The sequence below is a fragment of the Macrotis lagotis genome, chromosome X, assembly GCF_037893015.1.
Source record: "Macrotis lagotis isolate mMagLag1 chromosome X, bilby.v1.9.chrom.fasta, whole genome shotgun sequence".
In the NCBI taxonomy this organism is placed as follows: Eukaryota; Metazoa; Chordata; class Mammalia; order Peramelemorphia; family Peramelidae; genus Macrotis; species Macrotis lagotis.
Genome location: NC_133666.1, coordinates 143,736,486 through 143,756,626, shown reverse-complemented (window position 1 = coordinate 143,756,626; position 20,141 = coordinate 143,736,486). Strand labels below are relative to the sequence as shown.

At 37.8% G+C, this 20,141-nt stretch overlaps 1 protein-coding gene across 5 annotated transcripts in view; it reads left to right on the top strand.

Annotated features, from left to right (window-relative positions):
• The window catches only part of DHRS7B (dehydrogenase/reductase 7B), an 81,705-nt gene that overhangs the window by 6,200 nt on the left and 55,364 nt on the right, over positions 1-20,141 (top strand). For 2 of the 5 annotated variants that reach the window (XM_074204847.1, XM_074204845.1), the window contains exons 1-2: positions 7,838-7,914; positions 10,734-10,914. The exons of 1 other annotated variant lie outside the window; for it this stretch is intronic. Coding sequence is in view for 1 of the 4 variants with exons in the window: in XM_074204844.1 (XP_074060945.1) it covers positions 7,895-7,914 (20 nt within the window). In the remaining 3 variants the exon portion in view is untranslated. Of the gene's footprint in view, positions 1-7,812; positions 7,915-10,733; positions 10,915-20,141 lie in introns of those variants that run through there. 2 more of the 5 variants (XM_074204844.1, XM_074204846.1) reach the window with 2 other exon arrangements.

Below are 20,141 nucleotides of genomic sequence, written 5' to 3'. Positions count from 1 at the left end.
AATTAAATTCTCTAAGACTTCAAAATAAAAAAGGCCGAAGAAAATAGGATGTAGAGCACGGGAAATCTAATCCGTTTTTGTATCTTGCTTTTCTGGTACATTTTATTTATTTATTTTTCCCATTTTATATTTATTTATTTTTATTTTTGTACAAATGATGTTTTTTAAAACATTATTAAAATATTCTTGTTTAAGAGTAAACATAATATCCCCTCCTCCCAAAAATATAGACCCTCATGAGCAATAAAGTAAAGCAAAGAGAAAATAATAATAACAATAATAATAATAATAATAATAATAATAATAATAATAATAATAATAATAATAATGGCATCCAGGTGGCGCAGCGAACAGAGCACCAGTCCTAGAGCCAGGAGCACTCAGGTCCACACCTGGCCTCAGACACCCAACAATCACCCAGCTATGTGGCCCCAGACAAGTCACCCAACCCCACTTGTCCTGCAAACCACCCCCCCTAAATAATAATAATAATAAATGTGTTTCAGTCTGTGTTCCAACACCTCCAGCTCTGTCTCAGGTGGATCACATTCTTTATGATAAGTCCATCACAAAAGCTACTTCCATATTTTTCCACCATTGCCATTGCTGATCACAACTCCCTCCATTCATACCTCCCCACTACCATATACTATGCTTTCTCTTTCCTTTCACTCTGTCGCTCTTCTTAAATGTGTTGTAGAGTGACTGAGTGGCGCAGCAGTCAGATCACCAACCCTGGGGCCAAGAGGCCCTGAGCTCACATACCACCCCTTACCCAGCATCTACCCGGCCCTATGGTCCAGGACAGGCCATCCAATCTCAGCCCCTTGTAAGAAGTAAAAAAGAAAATGTGTTATATCTGACCACTCTCCCCCCATGGTCTATCCTCTCCTCCATCACTCACATCGCCCCCTTCCCTGTCCCCCTTCTCTCCTTCTTACTCTAGATGTCTATATCTGGTACATTTTATACTTTTCATCTTTAGATTAAATTAAATTCCACTGGCATATACTCTAATAACAGTTTCACTTCCAACAAAATCACTAAAGGAAAAATTAATTTTGTTTTTTTAATTTTAAAAGATTAAGTATACAAGTCAAATGTTATTGTTACTATTTTAATTCGACAGAAATGAATTAATATATGCATGGTTGTTTTTATTAAAGTACCATAATGTAATTTAATTGTTAGTTGAAAGTAAGTTCACACAAGGTGCTATTTTTTTCTTTCAAATAATCCACTTCCTAAATAAGCTCTTTCCTGATTCCTCGCTTCCAGTGCCTGCTTTCCCCAATATTATCTTGTATTCTACAAATACTTTCATGTGTACACAGAATATAAACTTCCTGAGGGCAGGAAATACTTCATTTTTATCTTTTTATGCCAGCACCTGGCACCTAGTAGGCACTACAGAAAATTCTTGCTTTATGTAAATTTGCATAAAGCAAATTTGACTTTACTTAAAGAACTCTAAAAGAAACCTGAATGAGAATTCTGAATGAGGATCTGATTGAGTTGCTAGTTGCAAAGCCTGCAGAAACATTTGAACCTTAGGTTCACCATGAAAAAGTTGGCAGATACATTTCATCTTCTAAGTGAATTTTTTCTTGTATTAAAATAAAGGATTCAAATACTTCAAGATTTTTAAAAGTTCATAAACTAGTTGAGAACAATAATATCGCTTGCTATCATCAGATATATGAAGGAAGTCATTGTCCAAACATCTCTTGATAGCTTCCAATGTAGCAAATTGTAATTTGAAATGTGGACTAAACAGTATTTATTTCACTGCACTATGGAGTTTTGAATATTTTAAAATGATATAGAAGTTATCTTCTTTCAAAACATGATTAATAAAAAACATGATTAATATGGATTTGTGTTTATCACAGATTTACATATAGAATCTATATTAGATTGCTTTCCAATGGGGGAGGGGAGAGGGAAAAGAAGAAGAGAAACAATGAAAAACTCAAAACCTTACAAAAAAAGGATCATTGAAAACTTCCATTGCATTGGTGGAAAAATACATATTTAAATAAAAATCACATAGGAGTTAATGTAAAGGAAATCCATGTTTATCACATTTATACTTTTTTCTAAGGATTATGAACCTAATTTTCTAGTTGTATTTCAGGTTATTAGGAAAAAATGTTGTATACTAGAGAAAAAAGTTGCAACCACTACTGATAAAGATGAGGGTACAGTTGGGTGGGTAAGAGATACATCCTAGACATCTGTTAACTTTGCTGTTCATATTTGTGCATATTTTATCTTTTATTTCATAAATTATCATGGTGATACTTAGTATGTCTGCATTTTAGTACATTTTATAACTTGTGGAAAGGTATTTTGTCTGAGCCGTTGTTATATTAGCTAAGTGAAGTGGGTGGGAAGGGGCAAATTTGCATTACATAAAAATTGCTTTACTGAATAGTCCCTAAATGATTAATTGATTTCCCTTTTTTTAAAAAAAATGATCCTGGATAGTCTCAAGGATCTTTAAACAAATAAATCTTTAATTTTATTCCAATTTCTTAGTCCTTCCTGAAACTTTTGGCAAGACTAACAACCCTCCCTTGTAGCTTGTGTTTTACTTTCCAAATATAATAGCAGTTTTTTGTGTAATGAATAGAAGCCTGGTCTTGAATTCAGAGGACCTGGATTTAAATTCTGATTCTGCTGATCCGATGATGTTTGTTCATTTTCTTTTTTTTTTCTTTTTCTTTTTTTTGTAAGGCAATGGAGTTAAGTGACTTGCCCAAGGTCAGGCAGCTAACTAATTATTAAGTGCCTGAGGCTGAATTTGAACTCAGGTCTTCTTGACTTCCCGGGCCAATGCTCTATCCATTGCACCACCTAGCTGTTCCTGTTTGTTCATTTTCAAAGAAGACCATGACATCAGGGAGGTGATGCCATGAGAAGCATGTGAATTGGATTTGAATGAGGGGGTTCCTATGCTAAGTCACCAGCTTTACTTTCTCCTCCAGAGCCATCTGGGTTCAGTAGCCAGATGTAAATCAAGACAACTGGTGATGACTTGTGACTTGCCCAAGGTCACTCAGATAGAAAATATCTGAGGCCACATTTGAACTCAGGTATTCTTGATTTTGGGGCTAGCATTCTACCCACTGCACCATCTAACAGCACAACACCCCCCCCCCCCCCCCCCCGTATTCTGCTACTTAATGTATGAGTAACATTAAAGAAGTAATTTAGTCTTCTTGGACTAATGTTTCTTCATCTATAAGAGGAACCTGGCCTAGATTACTTCCAAGTTTCACTCCAGCTATGATCCTACGATCTATAAAATAAAGAGGCTGAACTGAATGAACTCTGAAATACTATGACCAGAAAGGATTAAGTTCTTGTCTCTTGATTCTGCTCTGGACTTCATCATCTCTGTTCAAAATTGTGCTGCTACTTTTGGTGGAATTGTAAATGATCCAACCATATGGAGAGCAATTTGTTACTAAGCCCAAAGGGTAATAAAATTGTGCATACCCTTTGATTCAGCAATATTGCTACTAGGTCTGTATCCCAAAGAGATCACACAAAAGGGGAAAAGACCCACAAGTACAAGAATATTAATAGCTCATTTGGGTGGTAAAGAATTGGAAATTGAGAAAATGTCCATCAATTGGGGAATGGTAGAACAAGTCGTGTTATATGAATGTAATAGAATATTACTGTCCCATAAGAAATGATGAGCAGGAAGAATTTAGAAAAACCTGGAAAGACTTATATGAATTGATACTGAATAAAGGGAGCAAAATCAGGAGAACAATTTACAACTTAATAGCAACATTGGCTATGATCAATTTTGACAAACTTAGCTCCTCTCAGCAATACAATGATCAAAGTCAATTCCTAAAAGACCTGAAATGAAAAATGCCACCCACATCCTGAGAAAGAACTAGGGAGAGGATAGTAGAAGGGAAAAAACTTCACAAATATCAATGTGACAATTATTTTTACATATTATTGGAAAATAAAATAATTTTAAAAAGAAAAAACAAAATTGTGTTGCTGAGGCCGGCTTTTTTCTGAAGATGGAGCTTTTTACTGCTCTCCAGAATTTCAATTTTTGTTTTTCAGAAATAGCCTCACCTTAAGGTAATCTTTTTCATCACATTGGTGCATAACTATGTAGAATCAAAGTCTTAGACATGCAAGGAACTTTAGATGTCTACTATTCAAACCCTCCATTCTACAAGCGAAGAGTCTGAAACCTAGAACTCTTAAGTGTGGTCCAAGGTCATACAGGTAATAAACAGTAGAGCCAAGAATTGAAAACAAATCCTCCAGAGGGTTTCATAGAAATTTGAGTAGGTTTATGTGAAGTGTTTCAGTGATCAGAACCAGGAAAACAATTTAAATTATAACATCAATAGTGTTTAAAAAAATGAACAATTCTAAAGAATTAAGAAATTCTGATGGATGGAATGATTAAACATGGTTGCAAACAATTAATTGTAAAGAATATAACACTTTGTGGCAGAGGAAATGTACTGAAAGAATGAGATGCAAATTTTTAAACATGACCAATGTGGGAATTTGGGGGTAGCTAAATGGCCCAGTGAATAATGAGCCTGAAGCACTTTGAAAACATCAAAGTAGTATAATATAAATATTGGTTATTAGGCATATGAAGGTGGAATGATAATAATCGGCTTTGAAATGGACTAAGAACTGACATATGGACTTCTAGTGCTATTCCATGTGTGAGAGAGACTGGGGAACCTGGATCACATAATAAGCTCCTTGAGGGTAGGGTCTGTCTTTTTCATAATTATAACCCTATGGTTTAACACAGTGCTTTGAACATTTTTGCTATAAATGTTGTTCAGTCCTTTTCAGCCAGGTCTGAATTTGCATAATGCAATTTGCATTACACAGGTGGTACCTTCTCTCTGAGATTTGCAATTTTCTTGAATGTTATTTTGTTTGTACATGGTTGTTGGCATGTCATCTGCCCCATTAGATTGCAAACTCCTTGAGACAGGTATTATTTTTGTCTTTCCTAGGATTTAGCAGTGCTTGATAATAGGTGTTTGATAAATAAATGCTTATTGACTTGATTGTTCTCTTAGTGGGTCTCTGCTTTTGGTTTGACTTGACAGTGTTAAGTAAGGGATGATGCAATCAAGGAATGGGTTCTATTCCCTTTGAGACTAATGTGAAGCCATGTAGATTTTTAATTTTTTTTTCCTGCCTTTTTTTTTATTTTTAGAAGGAGAAATTGGAGGCTCAGATCTTATGAATTTCAAAAGGTCAGGAGAACAAGCTTTCTAGGGATTTGGGTTTCAAGGGAATCCATAAGTAAAGTTCATTCCAGGTTTCACAGTCTGCTGAATATAGATGCTCCAGGATGAAAGATCTAGACTGATGGTAACTATGAAAATCATTTGATAATCCTATTGCATCTAGATGTAAACTTGTTGAGAGTCCAATGCTATGTAGAAACTTCGACATGTGGAGTGTATGAGATGTTCAAGGAATATTAGGATGTCTAGTGTTAAGGTCTGTCAGTCACTCATTCACCTTTAGAGTCTTATCTGTCACTCAGTTTTTGCCAGTGGCTCCAAGCCACACTCCAGTAAAATCATCTCAGCAGACCAAGCTAAACCAAGTTGAGGTAAACACTCCGTGAGTTAGGGGCTATCTACTCCAAGCATGTGAAGACTTCCCCTGGAGGAATGGGTAGATGAGAATAATCAGCTCCAAGAGCCATGAAGGTGGCAGAAGCAGATGTTGTGGAGCACTTAAGAGTTTAATCAGACAATAAAGATGTCAAGGTCACTCACTGCATCCTAGGACATCACCAATCATTTAGACTTTTGCCTTGCTACTGGACTTTGATGACTTTGGGAAAGAGAGTAGTTAGTGACTTTGTACAACTCTACCTCATTTAAATTCAAATTTACTTATGACTCAAGATATCACCCCAAGATGTCACTGATTTAAATGTTGAACAAGAGAATGATAAATATTGGCCCAGTCTTTCCAGAGATGGAAGTGGTATAGGGAAAAGTGCCCCCAAGGTGTTAGATCACTCCAGTATCTTCACCCAAAATGGAGTGTTGAAGAGTTGTACAGTACAGAAAAACAGCACAACATTAAAGGAATTGGAGGAAATGCTTGCCATATTTTTAAATATCCTTTTGTAAAAGTTAATTGATGTTAATTGGGAAAAAAAAGAACCAGGATGCTAGTCAGTCAGATTATAGATAATGGAGGGGGAGAACCCAGTCAGTGGGGCCTGGGTCAAAGTTATTAGAAATACTCCAAGACTTCTCAGGAGACATAACAGACATAGAGACATAGCAGGTTCTAGAAAAATGAACCCTAAGAAAAATACATATATGCATAGCTTTGTGTTATCTATGTCCATTGTTTTAATTTAATAGTGTTAAAAGTTTTTTTGAGTACTGGAATTGCTTTATCTTTACCACAATTGAAACTAGAGGTTGTATTTATGTTTATATAGTGAAGAATATTGAGGTTACTCTTTTCAAAGGATAGTTAAATCAAGGCAGGATTAGAAAAAGTAAAAATTTTAAACTTGACCTAGCCTTGAAACCACAATGGCAACTATAGGATTTCTGGTTCTGGGCTTCCTTGGGCAGAAATATTGACTGTATGACTTTTCAAAGGTCCTTGAGTCAAAAATATTTAAGTTTTCACAATTAAATGGTGCTTAAAAAGCGGGGTTCTGAATTAAAGAGAGAAAACCCCATCCCGTTTGCTTATTAAAAGTAATCCCATTTATATAGGATTTTTAAGTTTTTAAATTGCTTTATATAATCTCCTTTTAACCCTCACAAGTACTTTTATTAGGTAGAGGTATGATTTTCATTTTACATATAAGACAGAAACTCTTAAGAGATTAACATGGGGGCGGCTAGGTGGCACAGTGGATAGAGCACCGGCCTTGGAGTCAGGAGTACCCGGGTTCAAATTCGGCCTCAGGCACTTAATAATGACCTAGCCGTGTGGCCTTGGGCAAGCCACTTAACCCCATTTGCCTTGCAAAAACCTTAAAAAAAAGGAGAGAGATTAAAATGACTCGCCCACGGGCAAGGAATAGAAGCTGACTCCAAGTCCTCCTTCCTCAGTCCACGAGGGAAGAGCACCTAAGCCAATATTTCATTTTTTTTTTTTAGTTTTTGCAAGGCAGTGGGGTTAAGTGGCTTGCCCAAGGCCACACGGCTAGGTCATTATTAAGTGTCTGAGGCCGGATTTGAGCTCTGGTCCTCCTGAGTCCAGGGCCTGCGCCACCTAGCCGCCCCCATTTCGTTTCTTCTTAAGGTAACAGATGACATTTAACAAACAACCCATTTGTCTCTGTCAGGGTCAAGTTCACAGCTGTTCTTTCAACTTCCTTGCTTCCTTCCTTCCCCCAAGTCCCGTCCACTTGCTGGCCGGCGGACAGGGCCCTGCTGCCCCCCTCGGAGGTCGGGAGAAGAAACATCCAAGGCCAGAACTTCCCGGGATATCCCTGCCCCCTACCCCGCCCCCGGCCACAACCCAGGGCGGAACCCGAATGGCGCAGGCTCACGTTTCCCCTCTGTATACGGGGAGCTCTAACAGAAGGACTCTGAAGACAGCCGGAAGTCTCCAACCTCACGCCACCTGCACGTCACAGAGGGGCGGGGCCGCGCGAAGTCACGTGGGAAGGCTGGCGCCTGAATTGGGGCGTCGGGTTTCGGGACCGCAGGACGTCCTCCTTCGCTCGCGCGCTCTCACGCACGTACACACGACGGGGCCACGTTCTCTTCGCGCGCGCTCTCTTCCGGAAGTGGGTGCGCCGCGGCACGCGCCGCATCCCTGGAGACGGAAGTTCATGGACGTTTACGCAACTTCCTGTTGAGGCGGGCAAAGTTGATTTATCATGGTCTCTCTGGCAACCAGGTAGGGGGGTTCTAAGGGGAAAGAATCGCCGGGGCTTTGGAGGGAAGGAGAGAAGGAAAGGGCCGGGAGGGCGAAGCCAGTCCTGCCTGGCCGGGGGCGCGGCCGCTCGGCGGGGGGGGAGCGTGAGCGAATTCCTTGCCTGTCTCCACCCGGGTGGAGAGTGGTTGTGAGGCGAGCGGAGCGGCCGGGGCTGCCGTGTGGAGGCCTCAGACTGGCTCGTCTCCTGGTCCCTTTCCCGCCCTTCATCCCCGAGCCCCATGCGCCAGCGGAGGTGGCGGGACCTGCGGGACCTGCGGAGCCGGGCACAGCCGGCCGAGCCGGGCACAGCCCGCCGAGCCGGGCACAGCCGGCCGAGCCGGGCACAGCCCGCCGAGCCCCAAGCCTTTATTAAACGCCTCCGGCGTACCACGCGGGGGGCGGGGGGAGGGAGAGCAAGGGTTCAGCCGCCAAAGTGAGTTGAGAGTCGACTCCCCCGGCTCTGTGGTCCGTATCTGTCTGTCCGGGCACTGGGAGGCGAGGGCCGGGTGTCTCCTGGCTTAGTTGTCAAAGCTTTGTAAAATGAGGATTTTGGAATAGGCGCTCATCGGCACCAAGACAGTCGTACCTCGGTTTTGTCTCCACTTACACTTTGGGGACCCGGTTTCTTCATTTGTGAAACAAAAGGAGGAAGAAATTAATATCCCTGAACCTTTTGTGCGGGCTTTCTTATACCTCCAACAGGATATGTTTTGGGGATAAGTGTAGTTACAGCATGATTTGACACTTGAAGTGTACCTTTTTTTCCCCCAATCAGTACTAAGCCACTTTATTGGGGTGTAAATGGTGCTAGTTTTTTTGGTACAGACAAATGTACCTTTTTCAAAGAATATTGCCATTCTCGTTTCCTTTTTACTTGCATTTGGTTTTGACCTGTTGGTGGGTTAGTAGGTCAGTATTTTAGATTGGTTTCCTTAATTTTATGAACGACACTATCCAGTTCTCCTGAGGCCACATTAAAACTTTTAAAAGTAATAGGTTTATAAAGAGATTCATTTTTGTAATTGGTTATACTCATTTTTAGTTTATACAAACTTATCCCTCTAGAGGCTTGTCAGTTTTGTAAATCCTTCTCAACAACTCATTTGTTCATATAGTCAACGAGCATTTGTTAAAATCTTACTAAAGAGGGGTGGCTAGGTGGCACAGTGGCTACAGCACCAGCATTGGAGTAGCTGAGTTCAAATCTGGTTTCAGACACTTAATAATTACCTAGCTGTGTGGCCTTGGGCAAGCCACTTAACCCCATTACCTTGCAAAAACTTAAAAAAAAAATCTTACTAAAGTTTTGGCACTTCACTTGGCATAAAGAAAGGTAAAGAAGGCATTTGCCTACTTTTAAGCAATAGGTTTGATCCTGAGTTGGTTATTGGCATAAATAGGATAAAACGATAAGTACTTGTAAAAGATAGTCCAAAAAGATTGCTACTAAAAGTTAAAAATAACATACTAGTCATTTTGCATTATTTGTGCTTCTGCTCACCTCTAGTAAAATAGATAGCTAAATTGGCTATATTGCATTCAATTTTAAAGCTCTCAAAAATAAAATGCCATCATTGCTGTACAAAAAAGAAAATAGTTGGTTTTGAAAGACAAACTGACTTGTCCTTGTTCTGTGATCAGGAACAGAAGAACATACCTCCTTACATTGCCCTACTCTGTGTTATGAAAGTAATAATAAAGTAATCAAAAAGCTAAAGCTAATTTGGTGCCCATAGGTGACCATAATTTCCTGTGTGTTGACTTCAAGATCCTGGGATCATAGATCTAAAAATAGAAGGAACCTTCAGAGGGCATCTAGTCTAATCTCTTCACTTTACAGGTGAAGAAACTGAGGGTCCAAAAAGGTGAAGTGACAAGCCCAAAATCGCTAATATTATTTCTTTTAAAATTTGGTGATGAGGTGCCTGAACTTGTGTCTGGTAGTTTGGCCTTTTAAGGTCTGATCTTCATAGCTTAGTTTTCAAAGCTTTGTAAAATGAGGATTTTGGAATAGATGCTCATCAGTACCAAAAGACTGTCATACCTCGGTTTTGTCTCTACTTACACTTTTAGAGGAAAAATCATTTGGAACTAATGTCAGGAAACCTAGATTACTAGGGTTAGCTCTGACTTCTTGCTTTGTGACAACCTTTCTTGAGCTTCAGTGTCCTTATTTATAATATTGGGATAAAATAATCACCCACCTGCCAAAATTGATATGAATATCAACTAAGTTAATGTGTATGAAAATGCTTTTTAAACTGTAAAGTGCTGTATGATTATGATTATGTACTGTGCAGTATGATTATGTACTAAAATTATTATTCTAGGTGATACAAATGAGAAATATTTTATTACTTTTTTTTTTAGGTTTTTTGCAAGGCAAATGGGGTTAAGTGGCTTGCCCAAGGCCACACAGCTAGGTAATTATCAAGTGTCTGAGGCTGTATTTGAACCCAGATACTCCTGACTCCAAGGCCGGTGCTCTATCCACTGTGTCACCTAGCTGCCCTATTACTTATTTTTTAAGTTAAAAGTGATCTGAAGTTATCTATATACTTCAAAACAAGTTAGATTTGCATATATTAGTAACAAGTTTGCAGATTAGAATTGAGATTGCTTGGCAAGCTAAATTTACCTTGGAAGTTTCTTGTTACCCATGAAGTAAAAAAAAAATTAATAAATTCTTTTTGATTCTAGCAGTATTCTTCCTGCCATCTACTTAAAACCCTCAGGAACCTGTAACTTTGGCCAGTAGACTTCTTAGTTGAGGTTTTTTTGTTTTTGTTTTTGTTTTTTAGGATTTTGCAAGGCAAATGGAGTTAAGTGGCTTGCCCAAGGCCACACAGCTAGGTAATTATCAAGTGTCTAAGACCGGATTTGAACCCAGGTGCTCCTGACTCCAGGGCCAGTGCTCTATGGACCACGCCACCTAGCCGCCCCTAGACTCCTTAGTGGAAAGGACAAATCTGCTGATGGCAGGTGAATTGATTTAAACATCACTTTACCAATAGACTTTGAAGTTCAATTCTGTAAGCAGCTCATTTTATTAAGATCTAGCCATTACTAAGCACAGAGCCATAATAGTTTTGACTATTTAAATTGTGAATAGTGAATTTAAACATTTCCTAAATTTGTATAAGCAATTTTTAAAAACTTGTTGTTATGCCAATAAATATGTTACAAAATGTACTCTCATTTGTAAATTAATATGGCCTTATAACCCCGTTCTATTAAACAATCTTGCTAATATGAATCAAGGAAATTGTTAAGCAATCATATATGTGGAGTTACTGTATATTATGTAATAGGGCTCTGGCCTCCATTTGGACTTTAGGAACTCAAACTAAATTTAGTAATATATTTATCCCCTAAACCTTTTGAGGACCCTTAAACTTTTTAACATAGCAGTGCTAATCAGTACATTTAAAAGACCAGCTTTCCTCTTTTGTCCCAATTACTACATATATATATATATATATACACACACACACACAAACTAGTTGAAAGTTGCTTTCATCCATAATATTTAAATTTTTTTTTTATTGATATTTTATTTTTCTAGTTACATGTTATAGATATTTTTCAACATTCATCCACTTGCATATTTATAAATTAAACATTTTTCTTCCACCCTCCCTTCCCATCTTCCTCCCCTCAGCAGGGAACAAAACAGTCTGGTAAAAGTTGAAAAAAAAATATTTATATATATATATATATATATATATATATATATATATATATATATATATTTACATATTTACATTTTAATATATTTATATTTTAGTCATTTTGTGTTTGAGGATTTAGGACTTAGGAAAAGAAAGAAATAATGGAATAGGACAGAAAAACATGAGAGAAGTTTTTACAAAGTGAGCATAGTACCATTCAGACTCTGGGGGTTTTTTGTGTGTTTATTTTCCTCTGGATTGAGATGGCATTGTCCATAATAGGTCCCCCAGAGTTGTCCTAACTCTCTTAACTGCTGAGAGGAGCTGCATCCATCATAGTTGATCATCTGACAGTGTTGTTGTTAATGTGCACAATGATCTCTTGGTTCTGCTCCCTTCACTCAGCATCAGTTCCTAGAATTCTTTCCTTGCTTCTCTAAAGTCCAACCATTCATGGTTTCTTATAAGAACAATAGAATTCTCTGTCATATACCATAACTTGTTCAGCCATTCCCCAGTTGTTGTTTCCTTTAAAAGTATGTAAATCAAAACTCTGAGAATGATTGACATAGTTGGGTTTGTTTTTTTGTTGTTTTTGGGTTGTTTTGTTTTTGTTTTGTTTTTTGATATTTGCAAGGTGATGGGGTTAAGTAACTTGCTCAAAGTCACACACACACAGCTAGGTAATTAAGTGTCTGAGGTTGGATTTGAACTCAGGTCAGTACTCTATCCACTGTACCTTCTAGCTGCCCCAATTTACATAGTTTTAAGGGAAACATAGCTATCACATTCTGTGATGCACACCTTTGCTTTAGGATGTAGTTACTTTTGATTATTCAATTAGTCTATGCCCCTCACCCTCCTTCCTTTAAAAATTTATGGCCCTTTTCTTTAGTAACTTCTTAGCCTGTGAGAAGCTTCATTTAAGGAGAGACCTTTTGGTTATCAAATAATTATAAAGAAAGAAAATCACTTATGAAAAGTTGGCTGGAAAATAATATTTTAAAATAAAAGGAGTTGTTTAAATTTTCATTGTCTATTATTTATCCATTTTTTCCCCCTCTTTCCCTTTTCCTTCTCCCTTCTCAGTTTGGGGGGTTTATCTTCCAGCAATTTAATGCTAATGAAACTTTGAAATTGTCATGGTTTTTCTCAATTGCTATTTGTCTCTAGTAAAATAGAATACCAAGCAAAAATGTGTTAAACAATATGAGAATCATATATATACACACATACACACACACACACACACACACACACACACACACACACACAGGAAAAATAATTCATGAATAACATTGGATTAAGATCAGATTTGTTTCTTCATTGTATTAGAGAAAGGGTGTGGTTAGATTATAGCCACTACTAAAAGCAGGCTAAAGGTCCTATGTAAAGGGTAGAAAAATACATTCCTATTGGAGTAGAAGAGTTTTGCAAAACTCAACTCTTACCTCCTTTATTTCATATTGAGACTTGAAATTATTAGTTTTGCTCCTTTTCAAACATTTTTCTTTTTAAAGTGTCTATTCTAGGGGCAGCTAGGTGGTACAGTGGATAAAGCACGGGCTCTGGAGTCAGGAGTACCTGGGTTCAAATCCGGTCTCAGACACTTAATAATTATCTAGCTGTGTGGCCTTGAGCAAGCCACTTAAACCCATTTGCTTTGCAAAAAAAAAACCTAAAAAAAAATAAAGTGTCTATTCTAAAAGACTTTTCTGGTGAAAAGTCTCTTTTTGTTGCATTCATAGACCAAGCTACATTCCTCTTGTGTTTTTTAAGTCATAATTATAATGTGACTGAGTTTATCCTCAAAATTGTTAATTATTAACTACTTATTGGTCAGTGTTCTATTAGGAATTGTAAAGTCAGGTAAACAAAGGCAGAGTTGTAGAAAGAGTGCTGACTCTTAAATCTCAGAGAATTGGGGTTTAAATCCTATCTGGTGCGTAATACTTTTGTGATTTTTGTCCAACTTACTAAATTCCCTAAGACTTAGTTTCCTCATTTATAAAATGAGGTCATTGTACAAGATAGCCTATAAGGTCTCCTCTGCTATAAAGCTATGATCATATAACATGATTTCTATCCTATTGAAACTTTTTGTGTGATGCAAATTATAAAGACACAATATTAAGAACCTACTTAAGAAATATTGTGTGAGGGAAAAATGAATAAATAATAAAAAATAAAAATAAAATTGAAAAAAAATATTGTGTGGGATGGATGCCACTTAAATAAATTTCGGAGAGCTCTCAAGGTATGAAGAGAAATTTTTATTCATTTCTCCAGGAAAGGGCCCCAATCAATTGCAGAGACTGAGTTAAAAGCAAAAGACCCAAGAATCACATTTATTCTAACTGGATCCCCCCCCCCCCAGCTGACCCACCCTCATTAATGAGGAATGTTGTCTTTACAATCTAGACACATAAATTAGTCTGAGGAAAAGAGCATATAATTCAAACCTAAACAGGATTATCCCTTCAGTCCCAGGAATTGAATGGAGGACAACGGGATTTCAACAGATAAGATGGTCAATTGACTCTTTACCAAAATCCCAGAAATTACTTTGTCAAGGGAGGAGGGGGCACATAGTTCAACTATTTTCTAATCTATAATATTCTACTGAAGAAATCTCAGACTTGATCCCACTCAATATTATGGATAGTTCTAATTAATAAAATTATAGTTGAATAAATATTAAAGACACGCTTATTTTAAATTATATAGTTTTTCAGTTAGGGAAAAAAAATCTGTCTTTTCTCTCACTACATGCCACCACCCCAAATGAGAAACATATAATCAAGCAAAACAAATTTCTTTGTTGACCATGTCCAAAAAACACATGTCTGTTCTGCATTCAGTGTTCTCATAACTCTGGTCTTTGCATCAGGAAAGCTTGAAAATTTTCTAATTTCATTAGAGATTTATTTTTTCCCTTTGGGATTATACTGTTTTTCTGGCTAACTTATTTTTGGTTATAAGCCTATATTCTTTCTGAGATAGCATATTTCAAGCTCTACATTCTTTTTATTGGTGGTAGCTAAATTCTATATGATTCTGACTAGCTCTTTGATATTTAAATTCTGCCTTTTTGGATGCTGTTCGGCATTTGTTTCCTATTTTTCTCCCTCATACTTTTCCCTAAGTGGCCAAATGACACCATGGTTAGAACACCAGGTCTGGAGTCAGGAAGATAGCTCCTCGGCTCTTTTTCTTTGACCTATGTAATCTCTGGATTTTGGCCATAGTATTTCTTGGAGTTTTCATTTTTTTTCATGAGTTAACTGTTGGATTCTGTTTCTACTTTGACATATGGTGATCTGCAAACGGTTGCAAATGTTGATCTAGACTAAAGTCTGAGACAGAGGTGTGGATTTTGGTAACTATCTACTGAAAGGTGATAGTTGAAACTTTGAGACTTTGATCATTTGCCAATTAATGTCTGTGTTAATCAGCTGTGTCACTGCATAAAAGTTGCATGAGCCTCTGTCCTCATTTGTAAAAAAGGGACAATGATTTTCCCCACAGGTGGTTGTCATGATTATATACCATATAAATACTTTTAAAGGGATATAAAGTATATAAATCCACAGGAAGAGAAGTTCAAATCCATCCTCAGACACTAATTGTGTGACCCTAATTAAGTCACTTAACCTCTGTCTCAATTTCCTCATCTATAGAAATGGGGATCATTACTTCCCAGGGTGGTTGTAACTATGTGATGAGATATTTGTAAACCTTGAAGCACTATATATAAATGCTAGCTATTAAAGTATTTTGTAATTGTATTTATTTGTTTTTTGCAAGGCAATGGGGTTAAGTAACTTGCCCAAGGTCACACAGCTAGGCAGTTATTAAGTGTCTGAGTCTGGTTTAGAACTCAGGTCCTCCTGAGTCCAAGACCCATACTCTATCCACTATACCACCTAGCTGCCCCTGTTTTGTAATTGTAAAGCACTATATAAACTATTATAATTATATTCTTTCTCTTAGAAACTGGCTCCATCTATCAACTCTGTTACCTTTTTTTTTAATCTTTAACTGTCTTGATCCTTTGCTTGGGTGCCACATGCTTGAAGAATGTTTTCACTTTAATATTTCATATCACATCACATTTAGCATGTCTACAATTATCTTCCCTGTCCATTTTGCTCCTCTTCTCCCACTTCCAAATTTGTAATATTTTCTCAACTAGAAAGGCCAAATTCTTCAACTTTGATTCTTCCTTCTCTTTTATATACCTTTGAACCAATTCCAAATTCTGTCTAATCTTCCTTTCAAGTATCTTTTGCATTCATCCTTTCATACCACCCTGTTGCAGACCTCCAGTTAATATTTCATCAGTTTCCTGAAAACTTTTGATCTCTTCCCCCCAGCCTAGTGTGACCTGCCACCAAATTAATCCCTCTCAAATTGATACTAACATCACAAACACCATTTCTTGACTCAACAGTATGTACGTGTAGGGCATGGAACTATTAGGTATCATCCCTGCCCTCCAGAAAAATCAATTCATTTTAGGATCTTAAGACACCTTTATGATAACTACATTAACAGGTATCAAATGATTAATTCCAAAGGAACACTGAAGATCTGACTCTGCCTCTTACTATGTAGTCTAAACCTTAGAACTTTGAGGTCCTTTCTAATTATAAATATTCATGTAAATAAATGCTGAATAGGTTTTAGAGTGAGAAATCACTTTACCAAGGAAGACTTCTTAGAGGAAGAAGGAACTGGGTTGGGACTTAAATGATAGATAGCATCTTGATTGTGAGAGACAAGATATTCCAAGAAGACCTAAAATTAGGGGCATCTAAATAAAGATTGCCTTGATAGTTTTTTCTTGTAAAAGAATTTTTTTTCTTAAGCTTAAGATTTGCTTTTCTTTCAAGAGGCTTTAGTAGAGTCTTTTGTCATTTTGCTAATTGGTCATCTTTCCTGAAGTCAAAGATTCCTAGTTGGTTGATTACTCAAAGTTCATCATGGCCCCACTACTGTAACCTTGAAGTGATTGTCACTTTTTGGAGTTCAAGAGATTAAAATAGGTATCTTAAAACCTAGGAGCAGTATGCACGGGAAAAGAAGACATAAACCCTTTTCTACAAAGAAGACCTTTGTTCCTAGAGCCCCCTTTTCTACATAGAAGACCTCTGTTCCTAGAGCCATAGTGGTGCCTGTTCTTCCTAGTGATTGAGGAGCCTGCTTTCCTTTATCTTCTCTTAGGAAAAATGAAGTTTTGGCAGCACCACAAAGGTGACTAGTATTACAGTGACCCAAGTTGCTTCAAATATGACTTGTCCATAATTAACTGGAACATATTTTTTTTTGAAACTAGTGCTGAGACCTGTTTCTGAAGGCTATGATAGGAGTAATGTATTCATGATGAACAAGAACATACTGTACTGGGATGAAAAAATTCTTAACCATGATATTGGGGGGCACTGCAGTTTCACATGAGGCAGAAAGAACATGACTAGTATGTTAAAAATATTATATCATGACCAGACATCTTCAATAACAGTATGTGGTGCAGAATGGTGTATTGGAGGGAGGCACTGGTTTTGTTCCTGGGTGTTTTATCTACCTTTGTAAACCTCTTCAGGTTGCTTTATCTCTGAATTTGTTTCCACTGTGAAAATAAATAGTAATTATGAAAATATATTTCATTTAGTTTCCTTCAGCTTCTAAAATTCTTTGATGTTTTCCTGGCAACTACCATTTCTACTCTTAACAATATGCTAGGGGCTGCTAGGTGGAGCAGTGGATAGAGCACAGGCCCTGGAGTCAGGAGTACCTGAGTTCAAATCCAGCCTCAGACACTTAATAATTACCTAGCTGTGTGGCCTTGGGTAAGCCACTTAACCCCATTGCCTTGCAGAAACCTAAAAAACCCCCAACAATATGCTGAGTCCCTCTTGGTATTTGGTTCCATATAAAAATGATAGATTTTTTTTGTGGGCTGCTAGGTGGCACAGTGGAGTCAGGAGGACTTGAGTTCAAATTCAGATTCAGGCACTTGATACTAGGTATATGACCTTAGGCAAGTCACTTAACCTAATTGCTCCAAAAAAAGGAAAAGAAATGATACAATTTGTAGCCTAAATTTGCTACATTTCCATTTCTGTTTCCATCGAATTAATTAAATATGCACTTGAGTTCCCCCCATCTAGAATTTCAGAGAATGTATTTTCTAGAATTTTTAACATGCTGCCATTCCCATTTACTTGATGTAGATAGGTTCAATCCAAACTCTTAATTACCAGAAAGTAGTAAACTGGAGGGCACTTAAAACAATCACCTAGTCAGAACCCAGTCGTTTTACAGATAGCACTAATGAAGGTCTATGAGATTAAATATTAAATGATTTGTCAGCAGCTACCTAATGGTAGAGTAAGAGCTGGAACAAATTAAAAAAAAAACTCCCCAGGGGCAGCTAGGTGGTGCAGTGGCTAGAGCACCAGCCCTGGAGTCAGGAGGACCTCAGTTCAAATGTGACCTCAGACACTTAATATTACCTAGCTGTATGACCTTGGGCAAGTCACTTAACCTCATTGCCTTGAAGGGAAAAAACTTCCCAGTCTAGCATTCCATTATATTACCCGGCCTCTAAAGATGTCATACAGGAAATATTTTACTCTGAAGTTGAACAACTTGTTCCCATATAATTTTAAATTGATGTGACATCTAGTATCCTCTAATGGAGTTGTGGGAGTGGGCATAATTTCATTTGACTGGATATAATAAAATACTGTAGGTCTCAGTTTTCTGTTAAGTGAAGAACGTTAGACAGAGATTTTATATTAACAATTTACTATGCTTTGGCTTGAAGTCTGGGATGACCTAGTGAATATCCTTTTTTACAAATTCAGTTTAGGGGTGGCTAGGTGGCGGATTGGATAAAGCACCGGCCCTGGAGTCAGGAGTACCAGGGTTCAAATCCGGTCTCAGACACTTAATAATTACCTAGCTGTGTGGCCTTGGGCAAGCCATTTAACTGTTAGCTTTGCAAAAACCTAAAAAAAAAAAATCAGTTTGTCTTTTTGACATTTTTTATTGGATATATTGGGTACAGCTTTATCTTAAAGATGGGGATATCAACTGTATATCAACTTTCAGATTATAAAATGCAGATCAAAATAATCTGTGTACTCATAATGGTAATAACTCCAATGAATGTTAAGAATAATATTTGGGGGCAGCTAGGTGGCGCAGTGGATAGAGCACTGGCCCTGGAGTCAGGAGTACCTGAGCTCAAATCCAGCCTCAGACACTTAATAAGAGTACTATTTGAAACACAAGTTTGGAGTTCAGGAGATCAATGGAGACATTACCCCCTGGACCATGGAGGAGGTTGAGGGGCAGAGTGTCATTCTGTGTTTGTTCATATAAATACTGGAATTAACAAGCATGTTTTCCCCAGTTTGTGAAGACTTAATAGAAGTGGTAAATCTCAGCAATGAAGTGAAGTTGTCTTCCAAAAACTAATGCCCAAAAGTTCCCTGAGCTCTATTTATTTTCCACAGGACAAACTGTAAAAGAAAGTGATATGGCCCATGTTGAGTTATTTTTAGATGTAAGTATAGAAGTTGGAACTGGAAAAGCCCTATCAGGTTATCATTTCTTTTTTATCCCTCTCTTTCCTTCCCATCTGTTTTAAGTTCACTAAAGGGTCATTCTTTGATTTGTACTTTTTTTTTTTTAGGTTTTTGCAAGGCAAATAGGGTTAAAGTGGCTTGCCCAAGGCCACACAGCTAGGTAATTATTAAGTATCTGAGGTCGGATTTGAACTCAGGTACTCCTGGCCCCAGGGCCAGTGCTCTATCCACTGTGCCACCTAGCCACCCCTGTGCTCTTGTTTTAATGAAGTGATCTTAAGTTGCTGCTCTAAATTTCTCAAAAAGAGAAACTTCAAGAAATTTATTTTTCAAAAGAAAATTGTTAATGTGTTTCATAATGATGTTTTTGAAAAGCAGTATGGTACAGTGGAAAGATGAATGCATCCAATGCCTGCAGAAGTAGGTCTTGTTCCCAACTCCATTGCTGACTAACCCTGTGTGATCTTGGGCTGTTCACTCAATATTTCTGTTTCATCATCTGTAAAATAAGGATGATACTGTCCTTACAGAGTTGTGAAGGATTGAGAAAACAGGCATTTATTAAGTACTTGCTAAGCAATGGAGGTTACAAAGACCAGTCCAAAGTCAGTTCCTGTCTTCAAAGAGCTTTCATTTAGGAATGACAGCTGACACAAAAGGAAACCAAAAACAGAGGTCATGGTAATAAGAGAGGTATCTGAAGGGATCTGATTTGGAAGTCCAGAAGTCAAGGAGCAGAGTTGGAAAGGGAAAGAAGATTGGCTAGCCTGTGGCCCTCCACAAAAAAAGGAGCCTCCCATCAGTGGGAGAAAGGAGTCAACTTGGTTTTGACCCTTTAAGAGGGATATTTCAGGTGGACTAGGGCACTGCAGTAAGTGAAAATTGCAGGATAAGGAAGAGCCGAGATGCTGAGAGAGTTGTAGAATGAGATAGCAGGTTG